The sequence below is a fragment of the Phacochoerus africanus genome, chromosome 5 (genome assembly GCF_016906955.1).
Source record: "Phacochoerus africanus isolate WHEZ1 chromosome 5, ROS_Pafr_v1, whole genome shotgun sequence".
Taxonomy (NCBI): Eukaryota; Metazoa; Chordata; class Mammalia; order Artiodactyla; family Suidae; genus Phacochoerus; species Phacochoerus africanus.
Genome location: NC_062548.1, coordinates 26,869,418 through 26,891,294, shown reverse-complemented (window position 1 = coordinate 26,891,294; position 21,877 = coordinate 26,869,418). Strand labels below are relative to the sequence as shown.

The window sequence follows — 21,877 nt, the reverse complement described above, 5'->3', positions numbered from 1 at the left end:
CTGGGCGCAGAATGGACTGCAGGGGTGAGAGGGGCGCAGAGAGAGAAGTTAGGTCAGCTGTCAGATTCACCATGAGTGTCTCTCCCTGAGGGTTTAAGTGGTCACATGGATGCCCAGCAGACCTCCCCTTCCCAAAGAGCCACGTGGAGGTTCGGGTCTGGAGCAGGGGAGCCGTTTTCCTTATGCTTCACAAAACTGTCGTAGTGAGAAAAGAAACAAATTCATGGACGTGGGGAGAACAGACGTGTGGGTACCAAGGGGGAGGGGAGGGAGTGGGGTGGACGGGGAGTTTGGGGTTGGCAGAGGCAAACTCTTGCATTTGGAGCGGATAAGCAGTAAGATCCTGCTGTGTAGCACACGGAACTTGATCTAGTCCCTTGTGATGGAACACGATGGAGGATAAAGTGAGGAAAAGAGTGTCTGTTGTAACTGAGTCACTTCACTGTACAGTAGAAATTGACATTGTCAAGCAACGATTATTAAAAATTTTAAAAAACCCAAAAAACCCTGCAGTAGTGCCCCTGCTTCTGAGCTTCTCTTGTGTGCTAAGCCCTGAGGACAGAGCAGCGAACAAGTCGGGGTCGGGCTCCCCTCCCGAAGTTGCTTGGGACCCCTGTCTACCTGTCACTTGTGGGGAATGCCTGGGTTCTTGGTTTGGGGACTCCCGGAGCAGTGGGAGAGGTAGGCTCCCACCAGTGTTCTCCTGGCCTTTGACCACAGCACGTCGCCTTTCCTTCCAGGGTTGCAGGTCATCCTGTACGTAAACGAAGAAGAGTATAACCCCTTCCTGGTGTCCTCCACGGGGGCTAAGGTGATTGTCCATCGGCAGGATGAATACCCCTTCATCGAGGACGTGGGGACGGAGATCGAGACGGCCATGGCCACCTCCATAGGGATGCACCTGGTAAGAGAATATTCTGATTTTGTAGGCTTGGCGAGGAAGACGGGTTCCCCCCCCCAACCAAACCCCTGCCCCGAGGATAACCACTGAGGTGCAGTTTATGGAAAAGGGTATCAGTTTCAAAAGAAAGCATGGGGGTTCCCATTGTTGCGCAGTGGAAATGAACCCGATTAGTATCCATGAGGATGCGGATTCAATCCCTGGCCAGTGGGTTAAGGATCCAGTATTGCCGTGAGCAATATGGGTTGCAGGCTCGGCTGGGATCCCGCATTGCTGTGGCTGTGACTGTGGTTGTGGCCAGCAGCTGTAGCTCCAATTCCTCCCCTGACCTGGAAACGTCCATGTGCCGCAGGTGCAGCCCTTAAAGGCAAAAAAAAAAAAAAAAAAAAAGCATGTCCTGTATTGTCCAATGGTCATTCTGGTAGTTTCACTGAAGACTATCTTTGTACCTTCTGTGTGGATGAACAAGGATAGGACACCATTCTGGCTAAGAATTGAAGACACCTTCCTTGTTCCAGAGACAGACATCAGCATTGATGGAACCTGTGCAGGAAGCAAGGCCGTCAGACACTATGTATTTGTCAGTAATATAAATAGAGCAGATGAACATCTTTCTTTCTGGGCCACCTAGAGGCCTATGGAACATGTAAGCTGCTACTTAAAGGCTATTGGAGGAGTTCCCATCATGGCCCAGTGGTTAACGAATCCAACTACGAACCATGAGGTTGCAGGTTCGATCCCTGGCCTTGCTCAGTGGGTTGAGGATCTGGCGTTGCCATGAGCTGTGGTGTAGGTTGCAGACTTGGCTTGGGTCCTGCGTTGCTGTGGCTGTGGTGTAGGCCGGCGGCTGTAACTCTGATTAGACCCCTAGCCTGGGAACCTCCAGATGCCTTGGGTGTGGCCCTAGAAAAGGCAAAAAGACAAAAAAAAAAAAAAGACTATTGGGAAGTCACTGGGCCATCAAAGGTCTATTGCTATTTCCATCAGTTTCGCCCCATTTACGAAGAACCCCCTTCTCTTTCAAGTCTTTGACTTTCTCTGACTTCACTAGGTGTTGAGAATACTCATACCTGTCCACAGAAGCACATCGGCGCTGCAGATGGCAGCCCCTGGGTAGCCATGCCCAAGGGAAGCTGAAGGGCAGGGTCAGGAGTGTGCCCGGATGCCCCTGGCCATGCCACTGCTTGTACAGTTCTCTTGTTATGGCAGTATCTCTCCCTCCCTCCCTCTCTCTCTCTCTTTCTCCCTCTCCCCCTCTCCCTCTCCCTCTCTCTAATAGAATAACTATTAAGTACTTCTTTAAAGGGAGTATATGCACAAAGTAAAAAGCCCAACCATACCCAGGAGCTTACCGGACAGATGTATCTCGCTTCTATCCTTGACCTGTGCTCCCCTCTTTCCTCTCCATGGAGACCATTGCCGTTGCTTCTGGGTCCTGGCAGGGCTGTTATAGTCTTCTTCATGCATGTGATTTAGGTGTAAGCCTGTCTCCTTTTATGCAAATTCTCGAAGTTCCCTGGGGGCTCAGTGGATGAAGGATTCGGTGTTGTCACTGCTGTGGGTCAGTTGCTGGTTTGGTTCCTAGCCCGGGAACTTCCACATGCCATGGGTGCAGCCAAGAAAACATACCTTTCTGTTCCATTTTTCACTTGACGCTATAGCTTGGAAATAGTTCCATATCCATGCACACAGATTCTGCCTCCTTCTTCTTAAAGACCCATAATATTCCATTGCATGGATAAGTTATTGGAGCAACTCCCTGTTGATGGACTTGCAGTTGTTTCCAGGTACAACTAAAAGCAATGGCATGATAGCATGTGTATGCATCTGATTACTTCCTAGAAGTCTATCAGACAGTATATGTATTAGCCAAATTCCCTTCCAGTGAGGTTGTACCAACATGGGTATTAGCCAGTTTTTAATCTTAGCTAATCTGTCAAGAGAAAAATGCTATTGGCTGTAATTTTCATTGACAGTTATTCTTAGTGGCATTTTTGCACTGTTGGTGGAGGGAAGAAAATCTTGTAGACTCTTTATTCGTACCTTTGTTGACATCCAACCTTAATGTCCCAGATTAAACTTCTCAGCCTTCATCCCTCACCCATTTGTCCTCCAGAGCAGTGGTTTTCAAACTGGGTTGGTCATTAGATTCAGATCTAAGAGATGAGCCCCAGGATCTGTATTTTTACCAAACTCCAGCAGTCATTCCAAGAGGCCACAATCTCAGGAACCTCAGCTATAGAAACTTGAATAGTTCAGAATGAAAAGAAAAGTGTGTCTTCCCAAGAGAAAGTCAAGTTAGAATGACACAAAAGCTTTAGCGCAGCCTTAAGTGATGGCTTCAACATGAGTTGTATCAATCCATTATCTATCCATTCAACAAGCATTTTCTGAGCACTTCCTGTGGGCTAGATACTGGGGCTACATCAGTATCCCCAGGACAGTCTCGGTCCTATTAGAATTTAGGGTCTAGAAGAAGAAATCAATAACAAACAAAAAAATCACACTGATGATTAACTATATTCATCATAGGTGCTAAGAAGGAGAAATACAGGATGCCTAAGAGCATATCACAGGGATGTCTGATTTAGGGATTTTTATGGGGGAAAGTGGGGATTCAAGGAATGCTTTCCGGAGTTCCCGTCATGGCTCAGTGGGTAACGAATCCAACTAGGAACCATGAGGTTGCAGGTTCGATCCCTGGCCTCGCTCAGTGGGTTTGGGATCTGGCGTCGCCGTGAGCTGTGGTGTAGGTCGTAGACATGGCTTGGATCCCGCGTTGCTGTGGCTGTGGTGTAGGCTGGCAGCTACAGCTCCAATTCGACCCCTAGCTGGGAACTTCCATATGCCACAGGTGTGGCCTTCAAAAGACAAAAAGACAAAAAAAAAAAAACAAAAACAAACAAACAACCCCTTCGGGGTACTACTTAAGGTGCTGGGTCTCGGATTCCTCTGTTCACCAGCAGATTAGAAAGCTCCCAGGTCAGAATAATGAACATTTTGATTCATCATTTCCCAGGCAGTATTTGTGTTCGTGTGTGTGTTTTGTTTGTTTGTTTGCTTTTTAGGGCCACACTCGAGGCACCTGGAAGCTCCCAGGCTAGGGGTCAAATCAGAGCTACAGCTGCCAGCCTTCGCCACAGCCACAGCAACTTGGGATCCGAGCCGGGTCTGTGACCTACATCACAGCTCAGGGCAACCCTGGATCCTTAATCCACTGAGTGAGGCCAGGGATCGAACCTGCCTCCTCGTGGTTCCCAGTCAGGTTTGTTAACCATTGAGCCATGAAAGGAACTCCCTCCAGGCAGTCTTGTCCCTTGAGGAAGCCCTAGAGATTTATAGCACATTCTTTTTTTTTTTTTTAATTTTATTACAGTGTAGTTGATTTACAACGTTCTGTCCATTTCTGCTGTACAGCAAAGTGACTCAGTCATACATATACACGCATTCTTTTTCTCATATTACTTCCATCCTGTTCTGTCACAAGGGATTGGATATGCGCTCTACAGCAGGACCTCATTGCTTATCCACTTCAGATGCAATAGTCTGCAGCCACTAACCCCCAACTCCCAGTGCATCCCACTCCCTCCCCCCTCCCCCTTGGCAACCACAAGTCTACGTCTGTGAGTTTATTTCTGTTTTCCAGATAGGTTCATTTGTGCCGTATTTTAGATTCCACGTATAAGTGATGTGATACGGTATTTGTCTTTCTCTTTCGGATACAGCGCCTTCTTACTTTATCCTGTTGCCCTCTCTTGCCTCTCCCAGGGTCTGCAAACTTAGAGCTGGGGAAAGTCTAAGAACTAAGGAATTGTCGTCTGGTTTTCCTCCCAGAGCTTAGAAATACCCATCACATTGTTAAGCAAATGCCCTTTAGCAATGAAAGGCAAACAAAGACAGGGGTAGGTTCTCTGCTGCACCTACTTTGAGAGACACAGAGTCAAAGCCACAGAGCACAGCAGGCAGCCCTAGTTCTGATTTATGAGCATTTAAAACAATAAAAAAAAAACAAGAATTACTGAGAGGTCACCAAGGAGTCACTAAGAATAGGTCCAAACAAACTAGACTGCCTTCCTTTCTTATTTATTTTTTATTCGGTTATTTATTTACTTTTGATAGGCCTGTTAAACTCGTAGACTCTGTTGGTTAGGCAGTCGGTTAACAAATCGTTTTCATTCATGGAGGGACTGAATGTCCAAAGCATTGGCTCTTCAGAGATGGATACAACAGATCATCTGCCTTCAAAGGTTAACCCTTAAGAGGAGAGGACAGAGACCTCCCATCATGGCTCAGCGGTCATGAATCTAACTGGTATCCGTGAGGATGTGAGTTCGATCCCTGGCCCCTCTCAGTGCGTTAAGGATCCAGTGCTGCGGTGAGCTGTGGTGTAGGTTGCAGAAGTGGCTCAGATTTGGCATTGTTGTGGCTGTGGTGTAGGCCTGCAGCTGTAGCTTCAATTTGACTCATAACCTGGGATCTCCTATATGCCATGGATGTGGGCTTAAAAAGACAAAATAAATAAATAAATAAAATAAAGAGGAGGAGAGGATAATACACTTTTGCAATACAAGCCCAGGCTCTGTGGGAGCAGGGACCTTCTATGTCTTGTTCCCAGGGTTACTTCTTAGAACATAGTGGATCCTAGGTAAATATTGTTGGCTGGCTGGATAGATGGACGGAAAGTTGGGAGCTTAGACAGAAGCCATCAGTGAAGACTTTCTAGATCATGAATTCTTAAAGGACAAGTGTCAGGCAGAGAGTATCAGGAAGGGCTAGTCCAGACCAAGGACATAACAATTGCAAAGAGGTCACAGAAAAGATATGAAGCCATGTAGTGAATCCTGTTGAGAAACCCCTCTGTCTGAAATGCAATCAAGATACTAGAGACAGGAGTTCCTGTCACCGCTCAGTGGTTAATGAATCTGACTAGGAACCATGAGGTTGTGGGTTCGGTCCCTGCCCTTGCTCAGTGGGTTAACGATCCGGCGTTGCCGTGAGCTGTGGTGTAGGTCGCAGATGTGGCTCAGATCCCGCGTGGCTGTGGCTCTGGTGTAGGCCGGTGGCTACAGCCCCAATTCGACCCCTAGCCTGGGAACCTCCATATGCCGCGGGAGCAGCCCTAGAAAAGACAAAAGACAGAAAAAAAAAAAATGATGAGACCCTAGCGGAGGCAATGGCTATTGAGGATGAGTAGACGTGTACAGATTTGAAAGATACTACAGGTGGAAGCAACAGGGCTGGACAACCAAGGTCCTTGAGGAAAGACCAGAGGACGTTGATATGTAGGCTCTGGCTTGAGCAGTGTGTTGGATGGGGGTGGGGGGGGTGGGGTGGGGGGCAGGCTCTGAATTAGGGACCACAAGAAGCAGCGAAGGTTTAGGGGAGAAGATAGACACTTTGGTTTGGGACATGCCCAAGCCGTTGTGCCTTTGGGAAACCAAAGTGAAAATGTGGAGGAAGTCGATGTTTTGAACTTAGAGCTCAGGAGAAAAATCAGGGGGTGGGGCCGGGGAGTCGCATCCAGCGTAATTCTAGACTTGGACATAAATGCTGTCACCCAAGACCTGAGACCATGCAAGTGTTTAAGGGCTGAGCGGAAAGGAACGGGAGAGACAAAGACAGCAAAGCAGCCACAAAAGCCACAAAGGGTTGGTGTCCGATACACGAAGAGAGGTTCAAGGAAGGTATTAGCTAGAGGGCCACATGCCATGGAGAGGTCAGGCACAATAAAGGGTGGAAGCTGTTTTCTGGGTCTGATGACCATGAGGTCACCAGTTCTTTGCCAGAGCAGTTTTCAGTGGAACAGAAACCGAAGTACAATGGGTTGGATCATGAATGGGAGAGGAGGAAGCAGACTAGATAGACAGGTCACCCAAGGGCAGTGTGGAGCCAGGCCCTGGAGAGAGGGGCGAGACTTCCCTGTCATTGCAAACCCTATGATTTTATCTTATAGCATGTTTTATCTTTAAACATGCTTCTTTAAAGCATGCTTATCTTACATTTTTATCTTAAAGCACAGCGCCCATTTCTTCTCCCACGTATCTGCAAATAGGGATTTCAGGGCTCGGACTCCTGGAGCCGGACAGTGGGGACCCAGATCCCAGCTTTGTGCTTTGGTTGTGTGGTCTCTGCCTCAGTGACCTCATCTGCAAAATGGGATGGGCTGCTGAGAATTCAATGAGTGAATTCGTAGGAAACCCTGAAAACTGTGCCTGGCATGTAACTAACGCACGCGCGCTCCAAAATACTGCCTATGGAGATATCTTAGAAAGAGATGGGACGGAAAGGAAAATAAGTTTGAAGCAAAAAGAAGGGTTGGGGAAGGTTTTTCTCCTCCATTGTGACATCTCCCCCTGCCCCTTCTTTATGAGTGAGACACGGATCTCTTCCACATAGTATGTGGAAAGAGTACCGATTATGTGCCGGACGTGTTGCAAGTATCTCTCCCAGTTTGTGCTTTCACTTTAGTTTTCATTGTGCTCCTTTTTTCACATGTAACAACATCAAATGTTTACATCGTCCAAATCTTTGTTTTCTTCTTTAGTCATTGTGTTTGAGGACTTTCTGTCCTTGAGATCAGATACAGTGTAGAGTTTCCTCCCAGTTATTGTGTTATTTCATTTAATACTTTAACCCCCTAGAATGTTTTTTTGTTTTTTCTGCGAGATATGAAGTAGAGATAAGAATTTATTACTTCCTCCAAATTGTTAACAGGTAGTCCTTACTTCATATAGTAATTCCTTTTTCCTCCATTGATGAGAAACAGAAGCTTTATCGTGCACAAATAATTTTTAATTGATTACAATGAAAAAAGAAAAACCAAAACAGAACCAAAGGCAAAAAGAGTTGAACCACCTGAAATTCCACCTGGGGCCTCCTGCAGCCGCCTGGTCTTTTCCCTGGCACTGTTCATGCCTTTAAAGAGGTGAGCTAAGGACTCCTGTGCAATTGCCATCCTCCCCAGGATTCGCAGAAAGAAGCAGATAGGACCTGGTTTGATGAAATGAGTCCTGTTCCCACGCACATACCCACATACCATACATATGCACACATACACCTAATCACACCTACACGTAGCTGTACATGCACACACAGCACACACATATCTATCTGTCTATCCATCTATCCATCCATCCATCCATCTAAACTGCACACACTCTCACACACACACACACATATATCCATTCTCATTTGTGTGTACCTAGGGGTCCAGGCAGAAGCCAAAATGTTTCTCTACCCTAAATCAGCAGTTCTTCTTCTTCTTCTTCTTCTTCTTCTTCTTTGTCTTCGTCTTCATCTTCGTTTTCTTCTTCTTCTTCTTCATCATCGTCGTCGTCTTCTTCGTCGTCGTCTTCGTCGTCTTCTTCGTCTTCTTTGTCTTCTTCATCTTCTTCTTCTTCTTCTTCTTTGTCTTTTTATGGCTGCACCCACGGCATATGAAAGTTCCCAGGCTAGCTGTTGAATCGGACCTGTAGCTTCCAGTCTACGCCACAGACACAGCAATGCGGGATCCGAGCCACGTCTGCAGCTTACACCACAGCTCACAGCAATGCCAGATCCTTTGCCCACTGAGCGAGCCCAGGGATTGAACCCAAGTCCTCATGGACATTAGTCGGGTTTGTTACCACTGAGCTGCAACAGGAACTCCAGATCAGCAGTTTGGAAAGGGTAACGGTGAAGTTGGAGAGTGAAAGGAAGAGGGGATTGAGAGAGAGAGGCGGAGACAGAGAGTGCCAGGACTCTGCCCAAGTTCATCCAGCCAAGGCTTTAAGAAGCCAAAGACCTCTGTTCTAGTCTGTGAAGGCCATTGGCCCCATCTGCCCCAGCCCCAGTTGCTTCAGGAGGCAACCAGAATAACCCAGGAGCTCTGAATTTGATAAGCATCATTTCAGACTAAAGGGTCATTGAGTACTCAAAAAGCATAAATATCAGACTATGACTTGTCACAATCAGTTTCCTAGAAGTGGTCCATGGGCTGGTTCTCAAAGCAGAGGGAGCCCCAGCCACCTTTGCCAGCTGCCTAGGGCTTACCTGCTTACCTGTCAGACTCTCTAACCTAAATGCCAGGGTTTTGTGTTTTGCCCATAGCTAACACTCTAGAACAGCTTAGCAGGACCTCGGAGCTCCAAGGCACATCTGACCAGAGAGCCTGCTGCTGGGAGAAGCTTAAGGGTAGCGCTGAACCCTGGTGCGCTCGAGGGAGGCCACTGCTTGGCATCTTTGTGCCCAGTTCCCAGCCCAGCCCTGGCATGTACTAGAGGCTCTAAAGCCATTCGCTACCCAGCTCTTAGAAGAATGAAGTCAGCCTGTTTATTCTGTACAAAAAGACACTTGCTCCTTCTTATTAGCGAGAAGGGGAGATGGCAGGGCAAAGGGCATGTGTGAGTCTATGTCTGTCTGCCTGAGATGGGGATCTGACTTGTTGCAGTGTGTACCCTAGAGAAGAGAGTTAATCAGACTTTCCTCTCTGTTTCTTCTGTTTAAATTTTTTTTTTGGGGGGAGGGTGGCAGCGCCCATGGCATATGGTGGTTCCCAGGCTAGGGGTCGAATGGGAGCTACAGCTGCCAGCCTACACCACAGCCACAGCCACAGCCACAGCAATGCGGGATCTGAGCCGAGTCTGTGACCTACACCGCAGCTCATGGCAACACCACATCCTTAACCCACTGAGTGAGGCCAGGGATCAAACCCTCAACCTCATGGTTCCTGGTCAGATTTGTTTCCGCTGTGCCAGGATGGGAACTCCAATTTCTCTTCCTTCCTTCCTTCCTTCCTTCCTTCCTTCCTTCCTTCCTTCCTTCCTTCCTTCCTTCCTTCCTTTCTTTCTTTCTTTCTCTTTCTTCTTTCTTTCTTTCTTTCTTTCTTTTTTCTTCTTCTTTCTTTATCTTCTTTCTTCTTTCGTTCTTCTCTTCCTCTCGTCTCTCTCCTCTTCTCTTCTCTCTCTCTTTTTCTCTCTTTCTTTCTCTCTCTCTTTCTCTCTTTCTGTTTAAATGTTTTCAAATGAGCACTATCTATTGCCCTGGTGGGTGTTTGCAATTGACTGAGGGATCAGCAGATACATTTCAAGCAGAGACGATAGCCATTTGGCATGTCTGCCGTTTCTACATGTGCCAAACGCCTTGATTCCTTTCTCCACAGTTATCTTTCTCTCTATCCAACCACTCTTCAAAGAAAAAAAAATTTTCTTACCTCCCACAAATCTGCCATCCATTTGCCCTTTACCCTCCCCAATCTCAAGAAAAGCAAAAGTTTGCACACATGCGCTCACACACACACACACACTCCGGTCACAGTTTATCTTGTTATTACTCCCCCGTAGGACATACTGTGCTTTTCTCTCTTAATTAGCTTGTCTGGATTATTTATTTGCAGTGACAAATATTAAGCTAGAGCCAAACTCAATAAGCCATAATAAAACATATTTTTTTTGGCAAGAAATAGATTTATTAAGATAGGAAGCTTGTGAGGGATGCAAGTGGCAGGCAAAGAGTCTCTGCCAATAAAACATAATTTAATAAGGCTTTTGAATAGTGAATTATGATGCTCTGACTTCCTCGGATCCGGGTACCATGCTACTCTGCTGGCCATTCCTTGGTCTTTTCTAAGAAAGTGCATTGTTCCAAGTCAGCTTCTGGGGCCAGAAAATAAGAGGGTAGGAAATGAGTTCTTAGCCGGGACAAGAATCCCATGCAGCACAGTCACTGCTCATCTTTCTAGCCCCTCCTGCCCCTCCCCCCACCACTTGCCTTGCTACCATTCTGTTTTTTCTTTTCTTTTCTTTTTAGGGCCGCATGCATGGCATATGGAGGTTCCCAGGCTAAGGGTCTAATCAGAGCTGCAGCTGCTGGCCTACACCCCAGCCACAGCAATGCAGGATCAGAACCGAATCGTCAACCTACCCCACAGCTCACGGCAATGCCGGATCCTTAACCCACGGAGCAAGGCCAGGGATCGAACCCGCAACCTCATGGTTCCTAGTCAGGTTCGTTGCCCTGAGCCACAATGGGAACTCCCCTCACCACCATTCTGCGCACCAAATGCAAACCCAAATTTCTCAGTACAGTGTTGGAGGCCAGCATGATCGGGACTTGGGTCTCTCTCTGACTTCATCTCCAGTGACTGTTCTCCTGTTACCGGCTTCCAGCCACCCTGCCCCCCACCCCCTCCAGCCTTGCTGCTCCCTCTGCCTAAGCCTCCTTCTCCACCTCTTGGCAAGTCCAGCTCTTTCTGGCCATTCCACGTAGAGCCAACCTTTTTCTCAAAGACAGCTTCCCTAATCACCTTGGGAAAGACTGCCCCCTCCTCGCAATTCCTCCAGGCTCTCTAGCAAGTCATTGACCACTATCAAAAATTATTCCTGGAGTTCCCGTCGTGGCGCAGTGGTTAACGAATCCGACTAGGAACCATGAGGTTGCGGGTTCGGTCCCTGCCCTTGCTCAGTGGGTTAACGATCCGGTGTTGCTGTGAGCTGTGGTGTAGGTCGCAGATGTGGCTCAGATCCCGCGTTGCTGTGGCTCTGGCGTAGGCCGGTGGCTACAGCTCCGATTCAACCCCTAGCCTGGGAACCTCCATATGCCGCGGGAGCGGCCCAAGAAATAGCAACAACAACAACAACAACAACAACAAAAGACAAAAAGACAAAAAAAAAATTATTCCTAAAAAGCAATAATAATAAAAATGATAATAATAATTATCCCAGGAGTTCTTGTCATGGCTCAGTGGTAATGAACCCGACTAGGATCCATGAGGATGCAGGTTCCATCTCTGACCTCACTCAGTGGGTTAAGGATCCGACATTGCATCGCCATGAGCTGTGGTGTAGGTCGCAGACTCCACTCAGATCTGGCATTGCTGTGGCTGTGGCAGAGGCCGGCAATTGCAGCTCTGACTTGACCCCTAAGCTGGGAACTTCTATATGCCACAGGTGTGGCCCTAAAAAAGACCAAAAAAAAAAAAAATCCCAAATTGGAGTTCTCTTGTAGCACAGTGGGTTAAGGATCCAGCATTGTCACTGCTGTGGCTTGGATTCAATCCCTGGCCCGGGAACTTTCACATGTTGTGGACACAGCCAAAAAAAAATTGTCCAAAATTGTTTACATATTCGCTATTGACCGTCTATCTACCCCACTAGAATGTGAGCTCCACGAGAGCAGGGAACTTGGCTTTTTCAATCATTGTGGATTCCACAGTGCCTAGGATAGCACCAGCTGCCTAGAAGGTACTCAGTAAATATTGGTTAAATCAGGAGTTCCCATCGCGGCTCAGCAGTTAACAACCCTGACTAGCATCCATGAGGATGCAGGTTCGATCCCTGGCCTTGCTCAGTGGGTTAAAGCTCTGGTATTGCCGTGAGCCGTGGTGTAGGTCGCAGACGCGGTTCGGATCCTGCATTGCTGTGGCTGTGGGATAGGCTGGCAGCTACAGCTCCCATTCGACCTCTAACCTGGAAACCTCCATATGCGGTGGGTGCAGCCCTAAAAAAGACAAAAAGACCAAAAAATGTTATTGATTAAATCCATGACGGGGTCGCTGCTTAGCTCCTGGAAGCCGCAAGCATTGCTCGCTGCCTGGGTCCTGGGGGCGGGCAGGGCTGAACACATGCTGCTGTGATTACAGACGGAGTCCTTCAAGCTGGGCGAACCCTACAGCCAGTGCACAGAGGATGGGAGCGACGTGCCCGTTGAGAACATCTACGGCGCTGCCTACTCCCTGCAGGTACAGGCTGGAGGCGGCACTCAGCCCCGGGTTGTGGTCTGGACCCAGGAGACAAAGTTATATGTAAGCTCAGGTGTGTCTGGGACACGTGACACAGTGCAGGTGTGTCTGGCACTGGGGCGAGAATCCTGGGGTTCATCCAAGGACCTCAAGAGCAAATGATGCCGGCTGGTTCCTCTTCCGTCCACCTGTAACCAGAGCTTAATGGATTCACCGAGGTTTGCATGGAACAGAATGTACAGCTGAGACAGGCCAGCTTCTTAAATGAGGCTTGGCGAGGGAGGGACAGGAGGAAGCCCTGGTGGGGGGTGGGGGGCACTGGCTGAGGGGTCGAGAGCTTGGCTCCCAGCCCCACAGGTGCCCTTCACCCGCTGATGGCTTTGGGCAAGTTGCGTCATCCTCAGCTGTCACGAGGTGGGGTTTGGACTGGATCAGGGGCTGCTAACTGGCATATCTCAGGCCCCTTCCACCCTGCTCGCCTGGTTTTTCTGGATGATGTTTAAAAGTCAGGGAATTTCACAAGAAAACCCAGATTTCTAGCTTCTCTTAAAAAACAAGATCTGGCAACATTGGGCCCATATGCCTACAGGATAAACAGTGAGTGGAGTGGCCTCATTAAACAAGGTGTATTTTCTGGTGGCCTCCGGTCCCCAACACTCGGTAGGTGTCTTACCTACATCAACCCTTGGGTGTGCTCAGCTCTTATGACTTGTCTCATGTCCTGGGAGGCTGCGTGTCACCTCCCACCAGGATACCGAGAGAGCAGTGAGAATCATCTCAGCAGAATAAAAAGACCAGGTGCCCTCCGCCCGCTGAGTCCTAGAGCTTCCATCAGAGCTGAGCCAAGTGCATTGGTAGAGACACTAAATGAAAAGAGACTTGTAGTCCGAGAATGCCTGCTTGTAAGAAAGAGCAAAACAATCAGGAGTTCCCATCGCGGCACAGTGGTTAACAAATCTGATGAGGAACCATGAGGTTGCAGGTTTGATCCCTGGCCTTGCTCAGTGGGTTAAGGATCCGGCATTGCCGTGAGCTGTGGTGTAGGTTGCAGATGTGGCTTGGATCCCGAGTTGCTGTGGCTGTGGTGGAGGCCGGTGGCTACAGTTCCGATTAGACCCCTAGCCTGGGAACCTCCATATGCCACGAGTGTGACCCTAAAAAGAAAAAGAAAAAAACAAAAAAACAAAAACAAAAAAAAGGACTGTTTGTTTCTCCCTGGTTTTTGGCACTTGGCCCTATTTTCCCACGGACCTCTGTGTCAGCACTCACACGATAAAGAATGACCACCTTAACCTCAGCTCCAGCCCACCCCGGCCCTCCGCATCTCTGTTTAATTTCCCCATCAGGGGTCTAGCTTTGTCCCTTTGGAGTCAGGGCACCACACCCCTGGCCCAGTCAGCAGTGATGTGCTGGGCAAATTTATGCCGTCTGCCAAGGCTGAGGGAGGCTGACTCTGACAGAGGGAACGAGGGAGGGAGGCAACCATGTGCAAGGAAGTGAAGGGAATTCCTGGGTCTTGTCTTTCAGATCTGCCTTAACTCATGCTTCCAGGCCAAGATGGTGGAGAAATGTGGGTGCGCCCAGTACAGCAAGCCTCTGCCTCCGCCAGCCAACTACTGCAATTACCAGCAGCACCCCAACTGGAGTGAGTGCGACCCATTCCCCCACCCCCCCAACACACCCCAGGAGTGGGGGCAGCCCAGCTCTGGCAATAGCCAAGGCGCTCCCAGGACCCCACCCCTATTGCCTTTTGCCCGAGGGGTGGGTATTGGTAAGAGAGATACTCCTATTGTGAGTTTCACTCCTATTGTGAAGCATGGCTGGAGATATATTTTTTTTTTTTTCTCTTTTTAGGGCCACACCCGTGGCCTATGGAAGTCCCCAGGGTAGGGGTCAAACAGGAGCTACAGCTGCCAGCCCACACCACCGTCACAGCAACGCAGGATCCGAGCCGCGCCTGTGAACTACACCACAGCACATGGCAATGCCGGATCCTTAACCCACTGAGTGAGGCCAGGGATCGAACCTGAGTCCTCATGGATACTAGTCAGATTCGCTTCTGCTGAGCCGTGACGGGAACTCCTGGAGTTATCCTTTCTAAGTAAGGACCAAATTTGGAGTTCCTGTCGTGGCTACGTGGTTAACGAATCGGACTAGGAGCCATGAGGTTGCGAGTTCAATCTCTGGCCTCGCTCAGTGGGTTAAGGATCCGGCATTGCCGTGAGCTGTGGTGTAGGTCGCAGACGTGGCTGGGATCTCGTGTTGCTATGGCTGTGGGTAGGCTGGCAGCTACAGCTCCGATTAGGACCCTAGTCTGGGAACTTCCATATGCCATAGGTGTGGCCCTAGAAGAAGGCAAAAAAAGAAAAAAAAAAAAAAGAACCAAATGCTACACCCCAGCTTGTGCTAAGAACATGACCTCCATCTGTCAACTCTAGGAGGTGGGAACGATTGTTGGTACCCTTTCACCAAACAGGTCACTGAGGCTCAGAAAGGTCAAGCAACTTGCCCAAGGTCACACAGCCAGGGAGCAAGAAAGCCCAAAGCAAGGGCACCCCACCTGCCCCTCCAACCCAACTCATGTTTTTAATCATTGGCCATATGCTGTCTTTCAAAAAATCTTAAGGCAGCAATTGTTTCCAGAGACCTAGTGTTTGTAGAGAGTGGAAGGTGAACTCATTCAAAGGAGACTCTGGGGGCACCGTTTAGAAATCCCTAGGAAGGGCTCTGTGGCCCCCAAACTCAATGCCACCCTCCATCTTGTCCCCCAGTGTACTGCTACTACCAGCTGTCCCAGGCCTTTGTCCGGGAAGAGCTGGGTTGCCAGTCCGTGTGCAAGGAAGCCTGCAGGTGAGTGGACCTGGAGGGGCGGGACGAGCAGAGCTGGGCTGCGCCGGGCCACCCACCCTCACTCCACGTGCCCCTCTCTGCTTAGCTTCAAGGAGTGGACACTGACCACCAGCCTTGCGCAATGGCCATCAGAGGTTTCCGAGGTAAGTCCTCTGCCCCATCTCCCCCCTGGGAGCCCTCGGCCTGGAGCCTGATGTCCTGGCTGTGTCCTCTGGCCTCAGGGGTGACTCACAGGGGAGACCCGGTCCAGGGCTGGCGCTGAGAGGGGAGGGCAGACGGGCTGGCTCCCGTCTCTCCAGGCAGCCCCAGGCTACTCCTTCTCTCTCCATTGCAGAAATGGTTGCTGTCTGTTCTCACTTGGGACCAAGGCCAGCAAATAAAGAAAAAACTCAACAAGTAAGTGGACCCTGGCCCTGCTTTCTCTGCTTCTGCTGGCCCCAGTCCCAACCTGCTCGTTTGATTCATTCCTTCATTCATCCCCCTTTTCTTTTCTTTTTTTTTTTTAAGCAAGCAAGCAAAGTCTTTATTACAGGAAAGCGAATAGCTCCCAGGACAGCTGGAAGTGGGGAGGAGAGCCCCCCTCTCTATTGTCCTATAGGGTTTTTTATCCCTTAAAGATGGGGGGGTACCAACCTGGGGTCCAGAGAGATGTGGTTTTCTCCCATTGGCCTTTCTCAATTACCTGTATCAGTCCTTGTCCAGTTGGGGTCTCAGGGAGTGGAAATGTCCCATGAGTCTCATCATTTCTTTGCTCCTTCACTCCTTTATTCGACCAATATTTATTGAGATCTTATCATGAACGAGGCCCTGCTCTAGGCCTGGGGCTCTCAAGCTTTTGGACTGAGTGCTTTTCCCACTGTGGCCCATTGAATGCATAACCTAAATAAAAGTGTCATGAAATAGCCCTCCCTTAATATGTGCAGTGCCTTCGGGCTGATTTTCAGATGTCGCACCCTCACAGAGCCAAACCAATTGGTCACAGCGCAGTTCTGAATGGTTAGTGCCCGTATCAGTTGATAAAAATTTTGACTCTCTCTGTGGATGCAACGTGATCCTTTCTATCCTATTTTCACTTTGTAGAAGGTACTGGCCATGGCCCAGTAAATTTATTTCATGGCTTCCTGGTAGATCTTTTTTTTTTGCTTTTTAGGGCCGCACCTGCGGCATATGGAAGTTCCCAGGCTAGGGGTCAAATTGAAGCTACAGCTGCCGGCCTCCACCACAGCCGCAGCAACGCTGGATCTGAGCCGTGTCTGTGATCTACCCCACAGCTCAGGGCAACGCTGGATCCTTCACCCACTGAGCGAGGCCAGGGATCGAGGCCTCAGATCCTAGTCGGGTTCGTTGCCACTGAGCCACGAAGGGAACTCTGCTTCCTGATATATCTTGACCCACTTGGAAAAACACTCTACTGAGCCTCGCAGCTTCTAATCCCACTTGAATTTTCCACATCAAAATTCGCTTCCCGGAGTTCTCTTGTGGCTCAGTAGGTTAAGGATCGGGCATTGTCACTGCAGTGGTTTGAGTTGCTGCTGTGGCGCAGGTTCCGTTCCGGGCCTAGGAACTTCCACTTGCTGCCAACCTGGCCCAAAAAATAAATAAATCATTTGCAGGGAGTCTTTAGCAAAAATCAGCCAGGCTGGAGTTCAGGGACCTAAGCAGATGAAAACAAAGGTAAGAGAGGGTGGGGGCTGCCATATGAACTCACATCTCTCTGGGCCACTCCTATCTCCACATTGCCCAGCACTTATAACATCTCAGCAGGTTCTTCACTCGTGAGTTAAATATAATCTGTAATACATATTCATCTCTTGGAAGTTCCCATTGTGGCTCAGTGGTTAACGAATCCAACTAGGAACCATGAGGTTGCGGATTCGATCCCTGGCCTTGCTCCGTGGGTTGAGGATCCGGTGTTGCCATGAGCTGTGGCGTAGGTCACAGACGCGGCTCAGATCTGGCGTTGCTGTGGGTGTGGTATAGGCTGGCAGCTGTACCTCGGATTAGACCCCTCACCTGGGAACCTCCATGTGCTGTGGGTGTGGCCCTAAAAAAAAAAAAAATGCAAACTACTAAACCAAGAGTTGCCAAGTGGTAACTCCTGGGTCAAGTCTGGCTCCATGAGAGTAACACATTATTTCCAGCCTTTCCTGAAAGATTAAAAATTCTGGCGACAGCAAACCTCCATTCTTATAGAGCACCAAAGATCTGAGAAATGGCTGCCCCTTTGGCACAAACATGACCTTGCCAGCTTGCCACAGTCCCGACAGGAGGCAGTTTCGTTCAGTGATTAAGAAGACAAACTTTGAAGCCAGATCTGTCTAGGCTTGAATACTGGCTCTGCCAATCATGCGCTGTCTAGTCTCAGGCAAGGTACTTAACCAAGCCATGTCTCAGCTTCCACATCTGTAAAATGGAAGCGATTAAAACCTACCTACCGGAGAGTTCCCTGGTAGCTCAGCAGGTGAAGGATCTGGCACTGTCACTGCTGTGGCGTTGATTCAGTCCCCACCACAGGAACTTCTGCATGTCGTGGGCATGGCCAAAAATAGTATAAATAAAAAATGAATATAAAATAGGGAGTTCCCGTTGTGACTCAGCAGACATGAACCTGACTAGTATGCATGAGGACATGGGTTCGGTCCTCGGCCCCGCTCAGTGGGTTAAGGATCTAGCGTTGCCATGAGTTAAGGCGTAGGTCGAAGACAAGACTCAGATCCCCCATTGCCATGGCTTTGGCGTAGGCTGGCAGCTATAGCTCTGATTCTACCCCTAGCCTGAGAACGTCCATATACCATGGGTGCAGCCCTAAAAAAAAAAAAAAAAAAAAAAAAAAAGCAAAATAATAAAATAAAATAAAACATACCTACCTTATAGGGTTGTTTTGAGAATTCAATGAGTGACCAGTTCTTGGACCAGTGCTTAGCAACACAGAAAGGGGTCAATAAATGCTCGCTGTTATTATGTCATTGTTACCTATCCCCAGCCTGCCTCACTCATTTGCATCACCTGCCTGTTTCCTGTACATATTGGAGGTTGCAATTAAACAAGTACAATGTCAAGGTTTACTGGAGAGCAGAGGGCTCTGGAGATGTAGCAGGGGGAGACTGATGTGTGTGGGGAAATGGGTTTTGCACGAACGAATGGCCCAGGCCGGAGACGTGTCCTGCCGGGTACAAAGAATCCTGTAGAAAGAACCCACGGGCTGGGTTCTAAAAAGCCGGGGGAGCTCAGAACCTGAGCCGTGCTGGGGGCTGGACAGCGGGGAGACAGCCCTGCTGAAGGGCTGGCCAGCTGGCAGAGTGCAGAGGTGTCCAGCGTGGCCCTGCCCATTGGCATTTTTGCAGGACAGACTTGGCCAAACTGTTGATATTCTACAAGGACCTGAACCAGAGATCCATCATGGAGAGCCCTGCCAACAGCGTGAGTGTCTTCCTTCTGGGACCTGTTGTTGTTGCTGTTGTTGTTTTAATATTTCTTATTATGGTTGATTTACAGTGTTCTGCCAATTTCCGCTGTACAGCAAAGTGACCTAGTCATCCATATATATGCCTTCCCTTTCGTGCATTATCCTCCATCACTAGTGATTAGATCTAGTTGCCTGGGCGCAGCAGGAGCTCATGGCTTATCCCCTCCAAATGCAGTAGTTTGCAGCGACGAACCCCAAACTCCCAGTCCATCTCACTCCCTCCCACCTCCCCCTTGGCCACCACAAGTGTGTTCTCCACGTCCAAGAGTTTGGTTCTTTTCTGTAGGTAGGTTCGTCTGGGCCATATATTAGATTCCAGATATAAGTGATATCCTATGGTATTTGTCTTTCTCTTTCTGATTTCCTTTCCTTAGTATGAGAGTCTCTGGTTCCATCCATGGGACCTGTCTTGAGTGTGCAAATGTGCCCATCTGCCAGGCCTTTGGGGAGCCGAGTCAGATTATGGGGATCCAGCCTGAGCTAGTAGGGCCACCCCAGGCCACCCAAGCCTCAGATCAAAGCAGGAAGATTCAGGAGGGACAGGAAGCCTGCTCCCATCTGACCCCAAACCTGTTCAGGGCCACAGCTAGCCGGTGGCTCCCTTGGCAACCAGGGTCTTTGCCTGAGGCCAGCTTGCAATGGGGGCGGTTCACTTCTGATGGTGTGGCTTGGCCTCCCTTGCAGATCGAGATGCTTCTGTCCAACATCGGGGGTCAGCTGGGCCTGTGGATGAGCTGCTCCGTCGTCTGCGTCATTGAAATCATTGAGGTCTTCTTCATCGACTCCCTCTCCATCATTGCCCGCCACCAGTGGCACAAAGCCAAGGGGTGGTGGGCCCGGAGACAGGCGCCCCCCTGCCCAGAGGCTCCCCCGAGCCCTCAGGGCCGGGACAACCCAGCCCTCAACATAGACGATGACCTGCCCACTTTTACCTCTGCCTTGCGCCTGCCTCCAGCCCCGGCGGCCCAGGTGCCCGGCACGCCGCCCCCCAGATACAACACCCTGCGCTTGGAGAGGGCTTTCTCCAGCCAGCTCTCAGACACCCAGGTGCCCGCCGAGTCCTGAGGCAGGGGTGGGGAAGAAAGATCGAGCCAGGACCACCAGCCATGGTCTGAGAACTTGGACCCTTGTCTCCCGCACGCAGAAGGGACCCTCTGCATCCTGCCTCTGGGGTTTTCAAAGACACTGGCTCCAAATCTGCTTTGAACAAGAAGATGGGGCCCGGGCATGTGCAGGGGGCTGTTGGACCCTGCCCAGCAACACTCAAAGCCGCCCAGGACAAGATCAGTCCCGCGGCCCAAACACTCAGCATCTCTGCCATGCAGAGAGAGAGATGGGGCCAAGGAAACCGAGCCGGCCTGCACAGAGGCCGGGAGTGAAGCCCGACAGCGTTCTTCTCGAGATCTTGAGAAAGAAAGACTCCTCCGAAGCCCCAAGCTGGGGGGTTTCAGCCACTTCCCCAGGCCGGGCTGGGACCCAAGGATGTGACCTTAGGTATCGAGGCCAAAAGACCACCGCCCGGTGTCAAGGATGGGAGGAAGGAAGCTCCAGGCCTGGGGCTGGAGCCATCTGGGAATACACTGTTCCTAAGTCATTGACCCCGGGGCAAGGTCTGCTCTGTGCCCCCAGGTGGGGAGCTGGCCCAAGGTCCTCGGAGTGGTGTAGAGCAAAGGGGTGCACTTTGGGAGGCCTGGGGTGTGGCTGGAGGTCCTCCCTCTGGGCTGGCTGGGGAGCAACATTCTGGGCAGCTAAACCAGTGCCCTTGGCCCCTTCCCCAAGCAGAGAAGGGCCATTTCAAGGACACTGTGGGACCTGCCTGTCCAGTGTTAGCCCAAGGCATAATGGATTATTTCCTGATAACCCACCTCAGCTGCTTCTCCCCCAAAGCAGACCCTGTAAGCCCCCCCAGAGGGCTGCCCCACACCAACAAGCCAGCCACCGCAGACAACCGCTTCCTGCCGCATTCACATCTTCCAAGAGGACACGAACTAACGTGTATCGAGCCCCAAACAGGTGCTCCATGTCGCCTCCAGAGCAGTGTGCCGTGCTGTTCTAAGCACTTGCAGAGATTGGCATAGGGGACTGCCACCTGCAGCCCACAGGCCAAATCCTGGTTTCACCTGTGACCCAAGAAAGGGTTAGGTGTTTATTTTTCATATCATTAAAAATATCAAAAGAACATTTTGTGACATGACCATTGTATGCAATTCAAACTTCAGTGTCCATAATAAAGTTTTATGGGACACAAAGTCGCACCCACTCGTTCTTGAGTTGTCTGTGGCTGCATCTGCCCTCCCACGGCTGGCAGCGGCAACAGACACGCCATGGTCCCCAAAGCCTGAAGCATTTATTCTCTGGCCGTTTACTGAAAAAAATCTGCTGGAGTTCCCATTGTGGCTTAGCAGTAACAAACCCGACGAGGATCCACGAGGACGTGGGTTCAATCCCTGGGCTCACTTAGTGGGTTAAGGATCTGGCGTTGCCGTGAGCCATGTAGGTTGCAGACTCGGCTCAAATCCCGTGTTGCTGTGGCTGTGGTGCAGGTCGGCAGCTGCAGCTCTGATTAGACCCCTAGCCCGGGAACTTCCATGTGTCGCAGGTGCGGCCCTAAAAAGACAGAAAAAATCTGCCAACCCCTGGATTAGCACAGTCAGTAGGTGTGATGATCCCATTGTATGGATGAGGAAACTGAGGCAGAGAAGGGTTGATTTACTTGCCCGGGGTGACACAGATAGGATGCCGAAGAGCTGGGATTCTAAGCCAGGCATTCTGACTCCAGAGCCAGAGCATTTTATGGCTCCATCATTTTGCATCCCATCAGTGTCTGCACCTTTTAAGGGTGAGGCTCAAGCCAGTTCAGGTGGAAAGAGGAGAAGGCTCCACACCTGGTTGTAGGGAAGAAGGAAGTCCTTTTATTCTTTTTTTTTTTTCCTTCGTCTTTTTG

The 21,877-nt window shown here is 49.8% G+C and overlaps 1 protein-coding gene across 1 annotated transcript in view; it reads left to right on the top strand.

Annotated features, from left to right (window-relative positions):
• The window catches only part of SCNN1G (sodium channel epithelial 1 subunit gamma), a 35,875-nt gene extending 14,693 nt beyond the window's left edge, over positions 1–21,182 (top strand). Inside the window, exons 6-13 of the mRNA XM_047780317.1 lie at positions 741–904; positions 12,519–12,617; positions 14,145–14,262; positions 15,389–15,467; positions 15,553–15,610; positions 15,802–15,863; positions 18,812–18,887; positions 19,618–21,182. Coding sequence (XP_047636273.1) covers positions 741–904; positions 12,519–12,617; positions 14,145–14,262; positions 15,389–15,467; positions 15,553–15,610; positions 15,802–15,863; positions 18,812–18,887; positions 19,618–19,998 — 1,037 coding nt within the window. The 3' untranslated portion in view covers positions 19,999–21,182. The remainder of the gene's footprint in view (positions 1–740; positions 905–12,518; positions 12,618–14,144; positions 14,263–15,388; positions 15,468–15,552; positions 15,611–15,801; positions 15,864–18,811; positions 18,888–19,617) is intronic.
• Positions 21,183–21,877: the final 695 nt, after the last annotated feature.